Source organism: Portunus trituberculatus, chromosome 46, assembly GCF_017591435.1.
Source record: "Portunus trituberculatus isolate SZX2019 chromosome 46, ASM1759143v1, whole genome shotgun sequence".
In the NCBI taxonomy this organism is placed as follows: Eukaryota; Metazoa; Arthropoda; class Malacostraca; order Decapoda; family Portunidae; genus Portunus; species Portunus trituberculatus.
The window spans coordinates 3,701,412-3,720,455 of record NC_059300.1 but is presented as its reverse complement, the minus strand read 5'-3'; the positions used below and the strand labels follow the sequence as shown (position 1 = coordinate 3,720,455).

General features: G+C 41.9%; 2 protein-coding genes across 2 annotated transcripts; both read right to left on the bottom strand.

Moving 5' to 3' along the window:
• Positions 1–6,662: 6,662 nt before the first annotated feature.
• Positions 6,663–12,288, bottom strand: LOC123519844 (compound eye opsin BCRH2). The gene is made up of 9 exons (XM_045281417.1): positions 12,153–12,288; positions 9,926–10,136; positions 8,860–9,013; positions 8,154–8,395; positions 7,883–8,041; positions 7,638–7,742; positions 7,252–7,374; positions 6,945–7,088; positions 6,663–6,797 (listed from the first exon to the last, which is right to left on the bottom strand). The coding sequence occupies exons 1-8, from the start codon at positions 12,188–12,190 to the stop codon at positions 6,987–6,989; spliced, it is 1,134 nt and encodes a 377-aa protein (XP_045137352.1). The 5' UTR covers positions 12,191–12,288; the 3' UTR covers positions 6,663–6,797; positions 6,945–6,986.
• A 2,249-nt stretch (positions 12,289–14,537) lies between these two features.
• On the bottom strand, positions 14,538–18,773 carry LOC123519845 (compound eye opsin BCRH2-like). Its single transcript, XM_045281418.1, has 9 exons — positions 18,663–18,773; positions 17,775–17,988; positions 16,879–17,032; positions 16,124–16,365; positions 15,755–15,913; positions 15,526–15,630; positions 15,118–15,240; positions 14,816–14,959; positions 14,538–14,668 (listed from the first exon to the last, which is right to left on the bottom strand). Exons 1-8 carry the CDS (start codon positions 18,698–18,700, stop codon positions 14,858–14,860), a joined length of 1,137 nt encoding a protein of 378 aa, XP_045137353.1. The 5' UTR covers positions 18,701–18,773; the 3' UTR covers positions 14,538–14,668; positions 14,816–14,857.
• Positions 18,774–19,044: the final 271 nt, after the last annotated feature.

Genomic DNA, 19,044 nt, shown 5'->3' with positions numbered 1-19,044 from the left:
CGGTGAAGCACCGTCTTTCTACCTGGCTTGGCTTGCTGGAGCTGGATGTCATCAAGCTGGACGAGGTGGTAGTGGTGCTGAAGGGCGGAGTGGTGGCCAACACGCCCCTGCTTGTGTTTCCACCGGAGATGGAGAACCACTGTGGCAGTGAATGTATAGTGTATTCAGTGAGCCGCATGCAAGAGGCCGATATGCACCAGGAATTCCATGTGGACGACAGCAGCCGCCTCTTCCTGCGTCATCCTGAACGTCTGTTGCGAAGGTATGAGAAGGGGTGCAAGGGCAAAGTGTTTACGATCACCGCACGAACACCAGGAATCGAAGATCCCCTGATGGTGTTGGTGGACACTGGCGCTGACGTACCATTCTGCATTACCAAGACCGGCCTGGACAAGGTGCGCAGCAGGACAAACCAGTGGACTCTGCAGCCGGGACGAGTACGGCTCTAGTTTGACGGCAGCACAGACACACTGCAGAGGATGGAGCTCAACAACGTGCGCTCCTTCTTTTACTTTGCAATTGACCGACAGCTGTTCTATCAACAAGCTGTCATTGTTTACATTGACTTCTCCATCGCCTTCACCATCAACAAAAAACAATTCTGCCTACACTTCATTTCCTGCTGAGCGCGCCCACCTACCGCATTCTCTCACTCAGCCTCCTCCCCTACTCAGCCGTCATCCCTACTCAGTCGTCTCCCTCATTCATCCACCTCCCTAACTCAGATACCTGCCCCACCAAACCGCCTCTCCTATCCAGCCGCCTCTACACACTCAGCCGCCTCCACTTCTCAGCCCCCTTTCCTATTAAGCCACCTACCCCACTCAGAAGCAGCCCCTACTCAGCCCTTTTCTTACACATCCGCCTCCCCCCACTCAGCTGCCTGGAAAAAAAAAAAAAAAGATGAAACTGACAAAATCCCCGGCGCAGACTGTATTGCACCACGCGTCTTAAAAGAAACTAAATTTCAAATTTGTAAACCCTTTTCATTGCTTTTTTCCCAATTTTTTTACCCTTGATTTCTTTAATGGTGTTTTCACCGTATACAATGAAACAAAGGCAGTAGATGTAGTGTATCTTGATTTCCAAAATACCTTTGACTGAGCTCCCCATACGTGGCTACTAGGTATATTGATGTCACATGGTATAGATGGAAAACTTCTCAAATGGCTTGAAGACTGGCTATCTGATCGAATGCAGCACATTGCTTTAATTGGTAAATTTCCAAGTTGGCGAGAAGTATTAAGCGGTGTACCACAGGGATCTGTACTCGGCCCTGTTCTTTTCCTTATTTACGTTAATGATATCAATGAGGGGCTCACTTATAAAATATCTGAGTTCGCTGATGATACTAAAATAATAAGTTAGTCACGTCAGAGGACTAAGGACTATCACGATCTGATCTCAACCATTTAGCCACTTGGTCAGACAAGTGGCAGATGAGCTTCAATGTAGATAAATTTAAAGTGTTGCACATTCCTAGTAATAATGATCATACTGATGAATGGTTCCGAGCTTCTCATGGTCAATGAGGGAAAAGACTTGGGCGTTTTAATTACCTCAGACTTTAAGTCAAGTAAACACTGCTCGGAAGTAGTTAAAACAGCAAATAAATTGGTTGGATATATTAATAAGACTTTCGAATTCAAATCAGAAGGAGTAATTCGCACATTGTTTAATGCGCTCGTCCGACCGCAGCTCGAATACGGTGTCCAATTCTGGTCAGCCCATTACAGGAAAGATATAGACAAGCAGGAGAGAGTCCAAAGAAGTCACCAAGTTGATCCCACGACTGCGGAGCAAGCCTTATGAGGAGCGCTTGAGGGAACTCAACTTGTTTAGTTAAGAGAAACGACAAATGCGAAGGAACTTAATGGAGCTGTTTAAAATGTTTTGGTGCTTTGATAACGTAAATATAAGCAACTATATCATCATTGACAATAAAAACACCACTAGAAATAGTGGTTACAAGATTATAGGTAAGCATTTCAGAACAGACGAGGCTAAACATTTTTTCTTGAGGAGAATGATAAATGTGTGGAACTCTCTCCAAGCGCATGTTGTCCAGTGTAATACAATAGAAACTATTTAACAAAGGTTGAACAATCACCTCACATCAACCCCTCAAATTACGTACTTTGCCCCTACAACAAATTTCTTTTTTAGTTACTGTACTAGATAGTATTATTTCTCTTTCAATCTTTCCTATCACACCTTTGACTTTGTGCTCTTTTTTTTTTTTTTTTATTTCTTGTGGCCTGTAATTTAGTAGTGCGTAGCCGCTGCTTTTACGTGTCTGATTTAGATAAGCACATCTTTTAAATGTGTGTCAGTGTGCGTCCATCATCCCATGTTCTTTGTAAGGTATGAAGACATGCCTATAAGTTGTTGCCAAGCATTGTTCTGATGTGGACACACAGCACACTCACCTTGGCACATTTTATTCTCTGCATGGCCAGCCTGCCTTGACCCAACGCTTTCCCTGCGTTGCCAGTCCTCGGATCATGTGGAGAAAGGTTAGCACTCATCTTGGTTCATAACCATGACCTGAGCTGCATGTCTGCCGGTCTTCTATGTCCATCTCCAGTCTGCCTCGGGACTGGACATGCGGCTCCTCCTGGTAGCAGTCTTTTTTTTTTTTATCTTTTTACCCTTTTATTGTCTATTTTATTAATATAAAAAAAACAGCATTACTATTGTGCTTCTCTACACTACCAAGTATTATGTAATAAAGAGTTATTAAGATTACAGCAGCGTTATTATTATCTGAAAAAAATATCTACACGTTCTTATTTTTCATGAGGGGAATAAAAGGGATATGGAGCTGCACTACAGCAGCGACTTGGATTCAGCTCACTGGTTCAAATAGAAGATCAAAGATGCCATTTCTGTTCCCTTGTGCTAGAGGAATCTTAAGTTTTTGAGTACCACGGCTGAATATGGTGTTACTCTGTATACTGTTAGAAGAAGCATGTGTGTTAGATTGTATTTGCAATGATGGAGGCTTTAGAAATTCCCCAGGTACTCATCAATTGATATTGCAGCTCTAGTAACTCTTAAAGTTTTATGAAACTTGGAATTGTCTCAAGTACTGAAAGGGAAGAATGGAATCTTATTATCTTGCAACTCTCGCTTTCTCAAAAGACACTCGAAAAAGATTTCAAAAGACACGAACTTTCAAAGTGTTTCTATGATTCTGTCTATAGATTTACAGAAGTAAGCACGAAAGTCTTTTTCCAATAGTACAATACTTTGCTGTAGCCCCTCAAGAGAGTCGGGAGAGCACTTGTGTTAGCTTGCGTAACAGTTTACGGTGGCTGGAAGATGATGTGAGGATGTTTGTGGTGTATGTTGCCCTTACTTCCTCGAGTGATTTTGTGTTTGCCAAGGATCTACACTTTTTTTCATATATAAGGGGAAAGCTGGCCGCCGCGGTACAATGGAACCATGCGTGCTTTGGGGTCCGAGGGGTCTCCAAGCACACGGGTTCGAATCCTGTCCACGGTCTGAGTGTAGGTTAGGCTTCCTCACTCGGGGCAACGGTTTCCTAGCTGGTGGGATTTGAGATAGGAGGTACCCCAAGAAGTATCCCTTTTAGCCCATAAATTCCCGTGAATAGCCCACCTGGTATTAAAAAAAAAAAAAAAAAAAAATGGCAACATAAAAAAAAAAAAGCGCCCACTTAATTGCCAGTCCCATTGCAGGTCTGAGAGAGTTAGCCAAAAAAAGGAATAAATGTTTTGAAACCTCCCTCTTAAATAAAGTCAACTCATAGGAAGTTATAGGAAGAAAACAGAAGCAGGTAGGGACTTAAGAGTTTATCAGAGAAAGATGTGAATGATTGAGAGTACTGGTTAATTAACTCCTTCAATAGATAGTTGGACAGAGAAGGCGTGAGAGCTGGAAGAATGTCTAGTGCAAGACTGCAGGAGGAGGGGAGGCATGCACTGCCACGCAGTCAGCAAGATCAGAAGACCAGGTAGCATGAAAATAGCTTAAGAAGATAGGAACATTTCGGAACATTCCATTGGTGAGAAAGAGGCTGAAAACAGTCAGTCAGAGGAGAGGAGTTGATAAGACGAAAGTCTTATGATTCCACCCTGTCTAATTAAACTGTGTGAGTGAAAGCCCCATACTTGCGAAGAATACTCCATACTCGGACGGATAAGGTCCTTGTACAGAGTTAGCAGTTGTAGGGGGGGAGAAAAATTGGCGGAGACACATCAGAACGCCTAACTTCTTAGAACCTGTTTTAGCAAGAGATGAGATGTGAAATTTACAGTTTAGATTATGAGTAAAGGACAGACCGAGGATATTCAGTGTAGAAAAAGGGGACAATAGAGTGTCATTGAAGAAGAGGGAATATTTGTCTGCAAGGTTGTGCCGATAGATAAAAGAATTGAGTTTTCAGGAATTGAACAGTACTAAGTTTTTTTTCTGGCCCTATCAGAAATTTTGAAAGATCAGAAGACCTTCATTCTGAGGCGTCCCTGCGGGAACTGAAGGATCGGTTGTCTCTGTAAAGCCGTGGAAAGGTGTAGAGCGATATCATCAGCGTAGGAGTGGATAGGGCAAGAAATTTCTTTTAGATGATAAATAATGACCAATAAAGAATGGGCGACAGGACAGAATCCTGAGGAACACAGCAGTTACTACGTTTAGGAGACTGGTTCCCAACATGCGATACGCGTACCGCTAGTGGTACGTGAAGGCCTTCCAGGTGGTACATGAACACTTTTAGGATCATATGCGATTTTTAGTCTAATTAAATTAATTCATTTCTTTGAAATATGATTATTGCCTTACAGAAGATAAACTGCAATCTATCAGCTATTGGAGAAGAAACAGATGCATACATCGCATTAAATTGAATTAATTAATTTATTTATTTATACCATGTCGGCTTTTTCACGGGAATTTATGGGTTAAAGGGATACTTTTTACGGTACCTCCTATCTCAAACCCCACCCGCTAGGAAACCGTTGCCCTGAGTGAGGAAGCCCAACCCACACTCGAACCCGTGCGCTTGGAGACCCCTCGGACCCTAAAACACGCATGGTTCCACAGTACCACGGCGGCTCTTTGTGACTAAAATGATATTTGCTGGAATTGAGTTTATCTGGAATCATGTGATACGCATAGACTGTATGGAACCTTCAAGTGATACTCGCTCAGGAACAATGGCTGTCTACCACAGCAGTAATAAAATGGTTGGAAAGGAAACTTGAGATAAAGTTGCAGAGAGAAGGATAGAAAGCGTAGGAGGGTAGTTTTTCAAATCAAAGCTTTGTGCCAGACCGTATCAGAAGGTTTTGATATGTCTAAGGCAACAGCAAATATTTCACCAAAACCTCTAAAAGAGGATGATCAAGACTCAGTAAGGAAAGCCAGATCACCAGTACAGCGGCCTTGACGGAAGCCATACTAGTGATGAGATAAAAGATTGTGAAATGAAAAGATACTTAAGAATCCTCCAATTGAGGATAAATTGAAAGATTTTAGAGAAGCAAGAAATTAAAGATATAGGACGGTAGTTTGAGGGATTAGAACTGTCATCCTTTTTAGGAAAAGGCTGAATGTAGGCAAACTTCCAGCAAGAAGGAAAGGTAGAAGTCGATAGATAGAGTTGGAAGTGTTTGGCCAGGCAAGGTGTAAGCACTGAGGTGCAGTTTTTGAGGTCAATAGGAGGGCATGAAAACATCATTGCAAAGAAGTTTTATTTAAAGGCATGAAATAGTAAGAGGGAGGAGGAGAGGGAGGGACAAACCCAGAGAGAAGACTTCAGTGTGTGTGTGTGTGTGTGTGTGTGTGTGTGTGTGTGTGTGTGTGTGTGTGTGTGTGTGTGTGTGTGTGTGTGTGTGTGTGTGTACGTGTACGTGTGTTTGTGCAAATAGTTATTATCATGCCCGGTAAAGCAAGATTGTGAGCTATGATTTGTTCACATATTCTTTGCTTTGAGAGAAAAGTGTGAGGGTTGTTAGTGTCACTTTGGTACTGAACTGTGTGGTGCTTTTAGGTCTTTTAATGATCCATGTTTTCAAAGTGCTGGTGATTTATACTTCATATTTTTTTTTTTTTTTTTTTTTTTTAAGTTTACCTCTTCCGTTGTTTCTCTTCTCTGTCTTGTGATTTTCTATCTGTTTCATTTTTCATGACTACTGTCATTCACGTGCTATTGATTTAATTTTTTTGTCGTATCCTTATTATTACTAAAATTTTAATGATTGTACTTGTTCACCTCTTATATTTACTTCTCACCGTCTTAGTTTGTACTTTGTTTACATGTGTATTGTTTTCAGCTTGTATTTCGTTTATCATGTGTTTTCTATTTCGTCTCTTACTCTATGGTCATTGATTTATGTGTTCTTTCCGTCGTTTTAGCACCTTTCCCCCCTCTCATCTTTAACTCTATTAAGTATTTTTTTCCGCCGTTCTGTTTGGTACTTCTCAGGTTTTTTAAGTTATATGTTTGTCTTTTCATTCTGTGGTTTACATCTGTTGATCTCCATATGATGTGCTTTACTTATTTTAACATTTCTTTTCATTATTACAGCTTATTTTTCCTCTGTGTTGTTTGGTATTTGTGCGCTAATTCCCATCCACTGTGTCATGTATCCCTGGTGGCTTAAGAGTAACAACAGGACAAGATAGAAAAGACAGTGAACAATTGCTGGGATTTATTGGTATTGGTAGACACCAAGAGGCCTCTTGTTTGGGGATTTAAGGACGTAGGGTTCGATGAAGTATCGTGCGCATTGTCGGGTGATCGAAGGTTTCAGTCGTAACGTGTCAGGAGTCTGTAGGCAAGATAAGGCAGAGCGTTAGTAAACATTGCAACGAGAAAGGAAGTGAAGGTTTGAGTGATTATAATTCCGTATGGGACTTGTGCGAGGGTAAAAGAGAGCAAAGATGTGACAAGCAGTGATGGTTGATTCATGACTCACTCGTTATCGTATCTTGTGGCGTTTCAGTCGGTATCCTACTGCTTAGGCCTTGTCCTGAGCTACAGTGGCGGTAGACTGGGAGTCATCAGTACTCTTCTTTTCCGTCTCGTGCACGCAGAACCAAGGCATGTACTGGGTAATGGCCTGCAGAGAGAGGTGTGAGTGAAGACCAAGGACAAAAATAATACGATGGCACAGTAGAGCAGGAAAGGGAACAGAGAATAAGATTGTATGTGGTTCTTGAGTGTGACTTGGAAAATAGTTATTGTTATGAAAAAAATCTGCGTTTGTGGTCGCTGCTACTCACCAGACGGTACTTGGGGTGGCTGATGGCGTACACGAAAGGATTGTAGCATGAGCAGGACTTGGCCAGCATGGCGGGCAGGGTGGTGACGAGGGGATTGATTCCAGTCAAGTTGCCCAACACACCCTGTTCGACAATGGCATTGTTATGTTCATGGGTGTTCTGTGTCACCCATTATTCTCACCTAATCATATACCCGCACATATATCTGTATATCACTATTACAGTATATCATTCACTGATGGAAGTAAAAATTTCAATTCAGAAATGTTGTTAGTTCCATTAAAACTGTTCGTAAATTCCATAATTTTCATGGTGTGGCTCCCTTTGTTACTCCCATTATCTGTGTGTTGGCATGATATCAGCCAGGCGAAGAGGCAAATACGAACCTGTAGACTGATGAGAGCGTAGGGAGTCCAACAGATGAACCACAGAGAAACGTTGACAAGGGCTGTCTTAGCGATACGGATCTCTGCACGCTGAGATTCGGCTTCCTGCAACACATGGAACAGAATTAATAAGGGAATTTCTTCTGCTTTAAGTCTCTATAGAAACAAGGTCAATAGTGTGCATTTAATGGGCTTTGAATGTTAACAGCTTGTTGATTAGCCAGTCATAAAGAGGGAAGACTCACGCCGGAGCGGAGGGTTGCCACATTCATCTTCTTGGCCTGTGCGCGCATAGCGGCCTCGTGAGCGAAGATAGCCTTGACGATGAACACGTAAGAGAAAATGATGATAGCGGCCGGGAGGAAATAGTCGAAGACGAAGATGACAATGTTGTAGCTCCTGGTCTGTTATTGGAGAAAAGATTGTTTCAGTACTTGAAGACATCGGTAATGTTGTCAAAGTGATGTTGGGTATTGTAGAGTGTAAGTGTTGTGCTTTGGGTGCAGGTGGACTTACGTTGAAGTCCTGAGTGAGATAGTCGTAGCTGCAGGAAGTCAGGATACCCTCCAGGATGTACTTGCCCCAGCCGAAGAAAGGAGCAATGGCAAAGCTAATAGAGATGGTCCAGCCGATGCAGGTCAGGAAGATGGCCTTGCCGGTGGTCAGCTTCGGTCCATTGAAACCATTGCAGATAATGTTGTACCTGTCGAAGGAGATAAAGCATAACAGCCAGATGCTGGTCACGCCAGTAACAGCACCTGTGGGAGAGAAGAAAAGAGGCGTGAGTCATGATGAAATGCTTGTCACGGCAACAGGAGCATACTGGCGTAGTGATATGGAAAACATTTGAAATTATACTGTGATAAACATTTTGTTTACAGTAACTACTGTGTGAGTGCGCGCGCGCACCCGTGTGTGTAGAAATCTGCAGCATATTCTTTATTGTGACACAATTTTGCGTGATTGGTGTCTTCCTTACTGTATCAGCATGATGGTCTATGTGTGACTTTTTTTTTTTTTTTTTTTGTGCAGCACAGAGGTATATTTTAATGTTTGTATTTTGATAAGGTGTCATGTGTCCATAGAGTTGTAGGCGAGAGCAATGTCAGGAGAAGGTAGATGAGGACTAATTTGAATGCAGTGTGATGAGTGTGCGTTGGTGTGTGTGTGTGTGTGTGTGTGTGTGTGAAGTGCGTGAGTGCAGGAGTAGCAGATTACTCACCCAGGGCAGCGTAGATCTCACAATAGGCAGTGCTGAACATCCAAACACCACCACAGAAACAGTTGTAGGTGAAGAAGGGAACGTTGGTGGTCAACATGATGAGGTCAGACAGAGCGAGGTTCACCACGAGGATGTTAGCGGGAGTCCTAAGAGCCTGGGAGGGAGGGATGAAGGTTAGGAGGTGAGAAGAGGATCACCCACCTTAGCAAGTATTGCCTCATCCTTCCAGTATTGCAGACATCACACTCTTGTCATTCAGATCTATAACTTCAGCCTCACCTTCCAATTACTGAATCGTAAACTCATTTAGTAATATGTGCCTTGAGATAATTGGAGTGTCGTGTCGCATATATGACATAATTATTATATCTTATTTGTGTGAGCTTTTGCGGTTGAGAAACTAAGCATTATTTGTCAGATATTAATGAGCAGGTGTCATAGATGTCAACATAAGCGTGACACTCTCGATTTTTCATTGACCTGATTAGCTAAAGTATTTGCGTTTTTAGATATAATTAAGAAAATTTGAACCGTAGGAAGGTCGAAAATTCATATCTATAGTGTACAGAGCAACTCAGCAATGTTTATTACTGTCAATGGTTTTGATTTTTAAGTTTGCAGTATTTTTAAAAAGATTAGATAAATTTATGGATAAGGATGATAGGTGGAATTAGGTAGTTTCGTTCACACAGTGACTGCTACATATAGGCCTAGCGGCCTCTTGTAGCTCTTCCCTCATTTTCTTAAATTCTTATATTCTTGTATATTGTATATGTAGGTAGAGGCCAATATTATCATTTGTACTGGTGGTAATTGTAATGAATGTAGAAAATATATATATAAAAAAAACCACTAATTGTGATTCTTGCAATTTGATATAATTTCTTCTATATAATTAGAAACCGATTTTGGTTTACTCTTCTAATGTTATCGACAATACAAGAGAAAACAAGCAAAATATTTATCCAAATATTATGTTTACAGCATTTATTATCCTAAACATGTCCAGCCTGGAGATTCAGCATGCATATCCACGCAGGTATCCTTTTGCCTCACACCCACCTACCTGACATTTGGCGAACAGGTAGATCACCAGGCCGTTGCCAATGATGGAAATGAATCCAAGGAACAGGTAGATGACACCAAGGAGGTAGTGCCACATGGGGTTGACGGGGGGATAGTTGTACCAGTGCTGGTGGACGTACGGCTTGATTTCAGGCCTAACAAAGTCCACAATAGTCACACCTTCGGGATATCCATAGGTCATATCCTGAGACCTGCAGGGAGTCAAGGATGAAGGTGAGGGTGTGAGATCAGTTTTTTTTTTTTTTATGTTATTGCATATAGCGTCTGTAGGCATACTTGAAGAGTATATGTGGAAGCGCTGTTAAGTTTCCACCCATTAGTGGCGCAGGCAATTTTATCTACAGTGGTACCAATATTAGGGCACATATCACCACCCAAGCGCATCTTAGGTGTAACCACCTAGAACCTGGGTATCATGGGGACATGTAGGTAACTTTAAACTACTCTACAAATGGCATAGCTTTAAAGCGGTATGTGGTGGGATTCGAATCTACGCGTGGACGTCTGCCCGATCCCACGCTCACTACCTTATTCAATACGCCACCCCCTCCTCGTAGTGAAGTGGTAAGAGGTAGTTGTCATGAAGAGAAAAGTGTGTGTGAATATGATAGACAGACTACTTTGATACGCGGAGTAATGTATTGTTCTGTGTATGATGTACTGCGACCGTGGGTAGTGTTACTCGTCCACTCCACGGGACGCCACGCGCCGCATCTCAGACGTTCCAACACAGCTTCGGGAACAGACTCACGCTCCGCCTGGCAATCCGCTTGCCTTCTCTCTTTGACTGGTTCTCATGTCCTACACAGCCAGTCTAGTTCTACAGTCTACACTCTACTATCTACAGTCACACTCCAGTGTCTAGACTGTAATTCTACATCATCACGCTTGCTACAAGCTTCATCTAGCCGCTACTGACAATAAGTCTCTCTCTGGCCACCGGCTACTTCTCAAGCCTCCACGGCTACTCGCTACCAAGTCTACCAAGCTTCATTGCGCTTTGTATCTTACAATAAACACAGGAAAAGGCCCCGGTGTTTCTCTTCAACCACACCAGAACATATTGATGGTGCCAGCGGTACCAGGACGTGTGTGTATGTATATGTGTTTCACTGTTTGATCTGCTGCAGTCTCTGACGAGACAGCCAGACGCTACCCTACGGAACGAGCTCAGAGCTCATTATTTCCGATCTTCGGATAGGCCTGAGACCAGGCACACACCACACACCGGGTCAACAAGGTCACAACTCCTCGATATACATCCCGTACCTACTCACTGCTAGGTGAACAGGGGCTACACGTGAAAGGAGACACACCCAAATATCTCCACCCAGCCGGGGAATCGAACCCCGGTCCTCTGGCTTGTGAAGCCAGTGTGTGTGTGTGTGTGTGTGTGTGTGTGTGTGTGTGTGTGTGTGTGTGGATAAAATAAAATGAGAGAGAGAGAGAGAGAGAGAGAGAGAGAGAGAGAGAGAGAGAGAGAGAAATGTCAAATAATCTATCAACATAAAAGGGGTTTTAGATAGTAACATAAATTAACTAAGAAAAAATAAATAAAATCTTTTGCTGTACAATAATAACATGAACTATTAAAAGGAGAATAAGCAGTTGGGGTAATAGCTTTAGTAGGAAAGCAGAGGAGGGTAAGGAAAAAAGACATTTAAAGATAGACTAAAAAAGTAAGAACTCAAATGAAACGCTGTTGTAGATGGAGGATGAGGTGAAGCAGTGGTGATCGGAGTAGTAGGAGGAAGTTTATGGAATAAAGAAACCCTTCTATAGGAGAACGAGGAAGAAAAGGAGGTACTGTGCAAAAATGGAAAAAAAGCACTACTGCAATAATACTTATAAGAACTAGTAAAAGAACTCCTCGACGAGGAAAGTGTGAAAAAGTGAAGGAGTAGGAGGACCTGGTGTACAAGACTTGAAGAAACCCTGCTACAAGGGGAGGAAGTGAAGGAATTGGAGGAGTAGGTGCAAGACAGAAATACTGTTGCAGGAAGAAAAATTGAGGGAGTAGTAGGAGGAGGAGAGGAAGAGGAGATAGAGGAGAAGGTAGTGTCAAACAGTAAAAAAAACCCTACTACAAGATAAAAGATGAAGAATTGGAAGGAGGAGGAGGAAAAATTGGTGTCCAAGAGTAAAAAAAAACTAAGGGAAAGCTGCTGCTGGAGGAGGAACAGAAAGCGTTGGATTAGGAGTTATACCCGTAGAAAGCCATCTGTGGTCCAGTGGAGTTAGCCATGGTGATGGAAGGGTGATCGTAAGGTCTGCCTCTGTCCAGAACTACTGACGAAACGGAATGAAGCTCCTTCGTGCCGTGTCTGTCTTTTACCGGGTTTATATACCTCTCGCTGCCTGAGGACCCAGAAAAATACTTACTAAATGTATTACGGTCGCGTAGAGGAAGCCCCTACCTTCTCACATTTAGTTGTGTTAGCATTTTTTTCTGTCTTGCTACCTGTAAATGCTATCTGCATGTTTATTTATCTATATAACAGTTTGTTTATGTGTCTGCCAGAATGTTTTTGTCTTTTATCTGTTTCTATCTATGTGGCTGTCTAGTTATTTGTCAATATTGCTCTGCCAGTCTATCTGACTGTGTGTATGTTTCTGCATGGGTGTATATTATGTATGTATTTGTTTCCCTGTCTATCTATTTACCTGTATCAATCTCCTGTATTTATATATCTATTTATATGTCTGTTATCGAAATATAACAAGGATCCTGCACCATCAGTGGGAAGAATACTCAGGAAACTAATCATCCTAGTAGTCTTTGTAAACCATGCACGTTAAAGAACAACGCGTTTTAGAGTGCAGGCTCAGGTAGGGATGTACTGTGTCACTTCACTGTGAAGGCGCGGGCTGACAACCTTCTGTTTTTTTTAACTAAACTTTGTCTTGAATAGCGAGATTTATTTTTAATAGTTCTTGCCTTGTAGCTTCTATAGTAGTATTGATGATGGTCGTGTTAATTGTACTAGTAGTAGTAGTAGTAGTAGTAGTAGTAGTAGTAGTAGGAAGAGGAGGAGGAGGAGGAGGAGGAGGAGGAGGAGGAGGAGGAGGAGGAGGAGGAGGAGGAGGAGGAGGAGGAGGAGGAGGAGTAGTAGTAGTAGTAGTAGTAGTAGTAGTAGTAGTAGTAGTAGTAGTAGTAGTAGTAGTAGTAGTAGTAGTAGTAGTAGTAGTAGCAGTAGTTGTAGTAGTAGTAGGAGGAGGAGGAACAAGAACAAGAAATAACAGTAACAGCAGCGGTATTAATGGTAAAAGAAGTGTAAGGAAGAGAAGGTGGAGAATAAGAAGTAATAACAGTACTAAATGTACACGAGGAAGAGGAAGACAAAGAAAAATAAGCAGAACAAGAACAGAATAAATACCATTACCTTGAGTAGCATACGGAGAAATAGAATTTGCAACAAATCTTTAATGGTCTTACGGAAGAGCCACGCGCCACGCAGTACTTGTATGGGCTCGATGTGTGACAAAGAAGCCATTGGTCTTGTCGTTGTTCTTACAGACATTTAAGTTGATGTGATAATCTCTTATATAATATTTTCCTGAAAACAATGTTGACAATGATCCATATGTATTCTTTAGTCATCTCTTGTATTTTTATTTATTTATTTATTTTTTTTATTATTATTATTATTATTTTTTTTACGTTATGGCCTATAGCGCCTGTAGGTATACTTGAAAAGTATATGTGGAAAGCGCTGTTCAGCTTCCGCCCATTAGTGGCGCAGGCAATTTCATTTATAATGGTACCGATATTAGGGCACATATCACCACCCAAGCGCATCTTTGGTGTAACCACCTAGAACCTCGGTATCATTGTGACATGTAGGTAACTTTAAACCACTCGACAAATGGCATAGCTTCAAAGCGGTATGTGATGGGATTCGAACCTACGCGTGGACGTCTGCCCGATCCCTCGCTCACCACCTTACCCACTACGCCACCGCCTCCTATATTTCTCAAACACATGCATATTTTTAAGTCTTATTTTCTGTATCTAATGTTCCTTTCACTTATGTATTAACTTTCTCTTATCCGAATATTAGTTATGTTTTACTTTTTATTTTATTTCGTAAGATCTTAAAAATGGTTACTTACAATTTTTGTTTTGGCAAAGAGTACATTTTTATATAATATGATTCTGGTTTTCAATTTTTGTGTTTGTGGATGTGATGTGTGCATTCTCTCAAAACACACAAAAGCTCTCACATACATCCAAGATGATCAGTGGGAACCGTTCATTGTTGCTCAACACTGTGTGAAAACAATTTTTCAGTACCACGAGATTTTTTTTCTCTGAATATCTCTTCAAGAAGCCTTAATGCGATAAGTTCATGCGGAACGTTGAAAAATCGACGGAAATCGTATTAATCGATGGAAAAAGTGCTAGTGTGACACCGCCTTTAGAACCCTTGGTCCTAGTGACTTGAATTACTTTAGTTTATCTATCTCCTGTTCCACCATCATCTTAGTTATATGAATAGCTGTCACCTTTTCACTATCCTCTGCCCTAAATACCAGTTCGCTATCTGGGATTTCTTAACATTAGGACGCGATAGAAAAGACAGTGAAGAATTGCTGGGATTTATTGATAATGAAAGATACCAAGAGACATCTCGTTCTTGGGGGATTTAAGGACGTAGGGTTCGATGAGGCGTCGTGCTCATTGTCGGATAATCGAAGGTTTCAGTCGTAACGTGTCAGGAGTCTATGGGGAAGATAAGATAAAATATTAGTAAACATTGCAACGAGAAAGAAAATGAAGGCTTGAGTGATTATAATTCCAAGTAGGACTTGTGCGAGGGTAAAAGAGAGCAACGTTGTGAGAAGCAGTGATGGTTGATTCATGACTCACTCGTTTTCGTATCTTGTGGCGTTTCAGTCGATATCCTACTGCTTAGGCCTTTTCCTGAGCTACAGTTGAGTTAGACTGAGAGTCATCAGTACTCTTACGTTCCACTTCGTGCACGCAGAACCAAGGCATGTGCTGGGTAATGGCCTGCAGAGAAAGGAAGTGTGAGGAAGACCAAAGACAAAATTTAATATTATGGCACAGTACTGCTGTAGACGACTTGATTGTATGTGGTTCATGAGTATGACTTGGGAAATAGTTACTGTTATGAGAAGACTTGTGCGTTTGTGGTCGTTGCTACTCACCAGACGGTACTTGGGGTGGCTGATGGCGTACACGAAAGGATTGTAGCAGGAGCAGGACTTGGCCAGCAGGGCGGGTAGGGTGCTGATGAGGGGAGTGATGCCGCTAATTTCGCCCATGAGACCCTGTTGGACAATGGCATTGTTACGTTCATAGGTGGTCTGTGTCACCCATAATTCCCACACCTAAACATACCCGTACATATATCTATGTATTACTACTACAGTATATCATTCACTGATGAAAGGAGAGGTGAAGTCCTGAATGTTTCATTAGTAGATTCATCAGAAGTATTGTTGGTTCCATTGAAAGATGCAAACTGCTCGAAAATTCCATACATGATTTTTGTAGTGTTACTCCTAGTGAGTGTGATTGCATGTTATCAGTGAGGCGGGGAAGTAAAGACAAACCTGCAGACTCATGATAGTGTAGGGAGTCCAGCAGATGAACCACAGAGAAACGTTGACAAGGGCTGTCTTAGCGATACGGATCTCTGCACGCTGAGAGTCGGCTTCCTGCAACACATCGAACATAATTAGGAGGAAATTTCGTATGCTTCAAGTCTTTATAGAAAAAAGGTCAATAGTGTGCATTCAGTGAACTTCAAGTGTTAGCCAATCTCAAAGACGGAGGACTCACGCCGGTGCGGAGGGTTGCCACGTTCATCTTCTTGGCCTGTGCGCGCATAGCGGCCTCGTGAGCGAAGATGGCCTTCACGATGAAAGCATAAGACAGTATGATGATACCGCCCGGAAGGAAATACTCAAAGATAAAGATGAACAAGTTGTAGGAATAGACCTGTTGGGAAGAGAGAGAATCATTAAATCACCACGTGATGAAATCGGTGATGTTATCAAAATGATTATATATATATATATATATATATATATATATATATATATATATATATATATATATATATATATATATATATATATATATATATATATGATAGATTTTAAGTATTGCAAAGGACAAATGCTGTGCTTTGGGTTCAGGTGGACTCACGTTATAGTTCTGAGTGAGATAGTCGAAGCTGCAGGAAGTCAGGATACCCTCCAGGGTGTACCTGCCCCAGCCGAAGAGGGGAGCACCAGCACAGACAACGGAGATGGCCCAGCTGAGTACGGTCAGGAAGATGGCCTTTCCGGTAGTCAGCTTGGGTCCATTGAAACCATTGCAGATAATGTTATACCTATCATAGGAGATCATGCATAGCAACCAGATGCAGTTCGTTCCAGTGAAATTACCTGTGGGAGGAAAGTTGAGGCGTGATTCGCGATGAGGAGACAGTTGTCATTGCAACAGGAACACACTGGTGTAGTGATGTGAAGAACATTTGATACCATATACACTGTTAATCTTTTTTTTAATAAATACTGTGTGTGTGTGTGTGTGTGTGTGTGTGTGTGTGTGTGTGTGTGTGTGTGTGTGTGTGTGTGTGTGTGTGTGTGTGTGTGTGTGTGTGTGTGTGTGTGTGTGTGTGTGTGTGTTTGGATGTGTGGTTTTGTATGATCTACTTGCTCCTTATTGTGACACAACTTTGTGTTTTTTTTTCCTTATTGTAACGGTATGATGTGCTAGGTGTGACTTGTGAACAGCTGAGATGATGTGTCAAGTGCTCATTGACTGGGAAGCGAGAATAATGTATCAAAAAGCTTGTAGGTGTACATGAGGACTATTTTCAAGGAAGTGAATTTGAATGAGTGTGCGGTTGTGTGAGTGGGTGAAAGGCTTGAGTGCAGGTGTAGCAGAGGACTCACCCAGCGTAGCGTAGATCTCACAGTAGGCATAGCTGAACATCCAGACACCACCATTGAAACAGTTGTAGGTGAAGAAGGGAACATTGGTGGTCAACATGATGAGGTCAGAAATAGCGAGGTTCACCACGAGGATGTTAGCGGGAGTCCTGAGGGCCTGGAAGGGAGGAAGAAGCACGTGACAAGATGTTTGTTCACCGAAGCAAGTTTAGCCTCATCCTTCCAGTATTGCACGCATCACACTGTCAATCACATCTCCAAAGTCAACCTCACCTTCCAATTATTGTTTCGTCAACTGTGGCTCGAGAAATGCCGCTTATTTGAAATTGTTGTTACATTTTATGTGTCTGAGTTTCTGTGATTGAGGAATTTAACTTTCCATATTAGTTATTATTGAGGTGGTGTCATAGAGCAAAGGGAACGTCATTAGAGTGGAACATTCATTGATCTGATTAGCTGTAGCTTTTTCTTTGGAAATAAAAACTAAGTGAATCGTAATTGAGATATTGTTAGGAAATGTATATCCCTATTGTACAATGAAAACAAATATTAATATTTTAGAAGAGTACTTTTAAGAGTTTCTAGTCAGCAGTATTTCGTATATAGGTGCAGGCTAATGTTATCTGTTGTGCTTTTGGTAATCGTAATGAATATAGAGAATAATGAAAAAAAGGAATGAGTCTTGGAATATGATATAATGTAAACTTATATTGATCAATCTTTCTATACTATTAGAGTCAAACTTTACTGTTCTAATGATAACGACAACATAAGAGAAGACAAGCAAAGTATTAATCCAAACATTACATCTCCACCAGTCATTGCTTTAAACCTGTCCATCCAATCAGTTCAACATATATATCCATCCAGGTGTCCTTTTGCTACACACTCACACCTACCTTGCATTTGGAGAAAAGGTAGATCACCAGGCCGTTCCCAATGATGGAGATGACACAAAGGCACAGGTAGATGACACCAAGGAGGTAGTGCCACATGGGGTTGACGGGGGGGAAGTTGTACCAGTGCTGATGGATGTGTGGCTTGATTTCAGGCCTAACAAAGTCCACGATACTGACACCCTCGGGATATCCATAGTTCGACATATCCTGAGCTCTGTACAGAGGGAGAGATGAGTGAAGGGTGAGGGTGTGAGATAAGGTGAGGTAATGACAGAGAGAGAGAGAGAGAGAGAGAGAGAGAGAGAGAGAGAGAGAGAGAGAGAGAGAGAGAGAGAGAGAATTGGGCTCATTGAAATTTTTCATCGTAAGATATAAACACAGTAGAAGAAATACGATGGGCTTTGAAAAGTATAACTTGTATGAACTTAGACAGTGAAAATATTATTTCAGCGCAATGATGAATTCTTGAACCATTATAAGAGTGGAATAAGCAGACGGGGAAGTAGATGTAGAAGAAACAAGAGAAGAGGAGGAAGAGGAGGAGCAAGAAGATGACGTGTTGGAGTACGACTTAGAAGAAAAAATATAAGACTGGTGGAGGAGGAGAAAGAGGTGAAAGACTAATCGTAGTATAAAGCGGAGAATGGAGTGTATGGAACAAAGAAGCACAGCTGTAGGAAATAAAGGGGATGGTTGAAAAAAACATTGCAGTAGGAGTAGTTGGAGTAGTTGGAGCTGAAGGAACGGCAAGAGGAGTTGTAATAACCAGAGAAACACTGTAGTTGGAGAAAAAGATGAAGAAACACTGCTGCAGGAGGTGGAGGTATAAAAACTAAGGGAAAGTTGCTGATGTAGGAGGAGTAGAAGGCGTTCGAGTAGGACTCATACCCGTAAAAAGCCATCTGTGGTCCAGTTGAGTTAGCCATGGTGATGGAATTTGTTCGTAAGTTCAGCCTCTGTCCCGAACTCCTGACGAAACGGAATGAAGCTCCTTCGTGCCGTGCCTCTCGTTTACCCCCTTTATATACCTCTCGCTGCTTGAGGGAGTCAAGAAGACCCCCCCGTCCCCGAAAACATGGCTTCAGGAAGATCAAGATAGAATTTCAAAGCGTCAAACGCGAAAGAGGTCAAGCTCGCCTTTTCCCTAATTTTAGTCAATGCTTACTACTGCATTTCGAGTACGCGGCCAAGGGAAATCAGGCGATGAGAGTCTTACTTGGAAGGCATCTTTTGTAACGTTCCGCTGCTGCAGTAGTACTTGTAGCAGCAA

What these genes read in the sequence shown, in the direction of transcription:
- LOC123519844 (XM_045281417.1), bottom strand. Translation starts at nt 12,190, where the DNA reads ATGGCTAACTCCACTGGACCACAGATGGCTTTCTACGG. An exon ending in TGGCAACCCTCCGCTCCGGC is followed by an intron (nt 7,743 to 7,882) that starts GTGAGTCTTCCC and finishes CATGTGTTGCAG; the next exon opens with GAAGCCGAATCTCAGCGTGC. An exon ending in GCCACCCCAAGTACCGTCTG is followed by an intron (nt 7,089 to 7,251) that starts GTGAGTAGCAGC and finishes CTCTCTCTGCAG; the next exon opens with GCCATTACCCAGTACATGCC.
- LOC123519845 (XM_045281418.1), bottom strand. Translation starts at nt 18,700, where the DNA reads ATGGCTAACTCAACTGGACCACAGATGGCTTTTTACGG. An exon ending in CCACAGATGGCTTTTTACGG is followed by an intron (nt 17,989 to 18,662) that starts GTATGAGTCCTA and finishes CCCTCTGTACAG; the next exon opens with AGCTCAGGATATGTCGAACT. An exon ending in ACCTTTTCTCCAAATGCAAG is followed by an intron (nt 17,033 to 17,774) that starts GTAGGTGTGAGT and finishes CCTCCCTTCCAG; the next exon opens with GCCCTCAGGACTCCCGCTAA.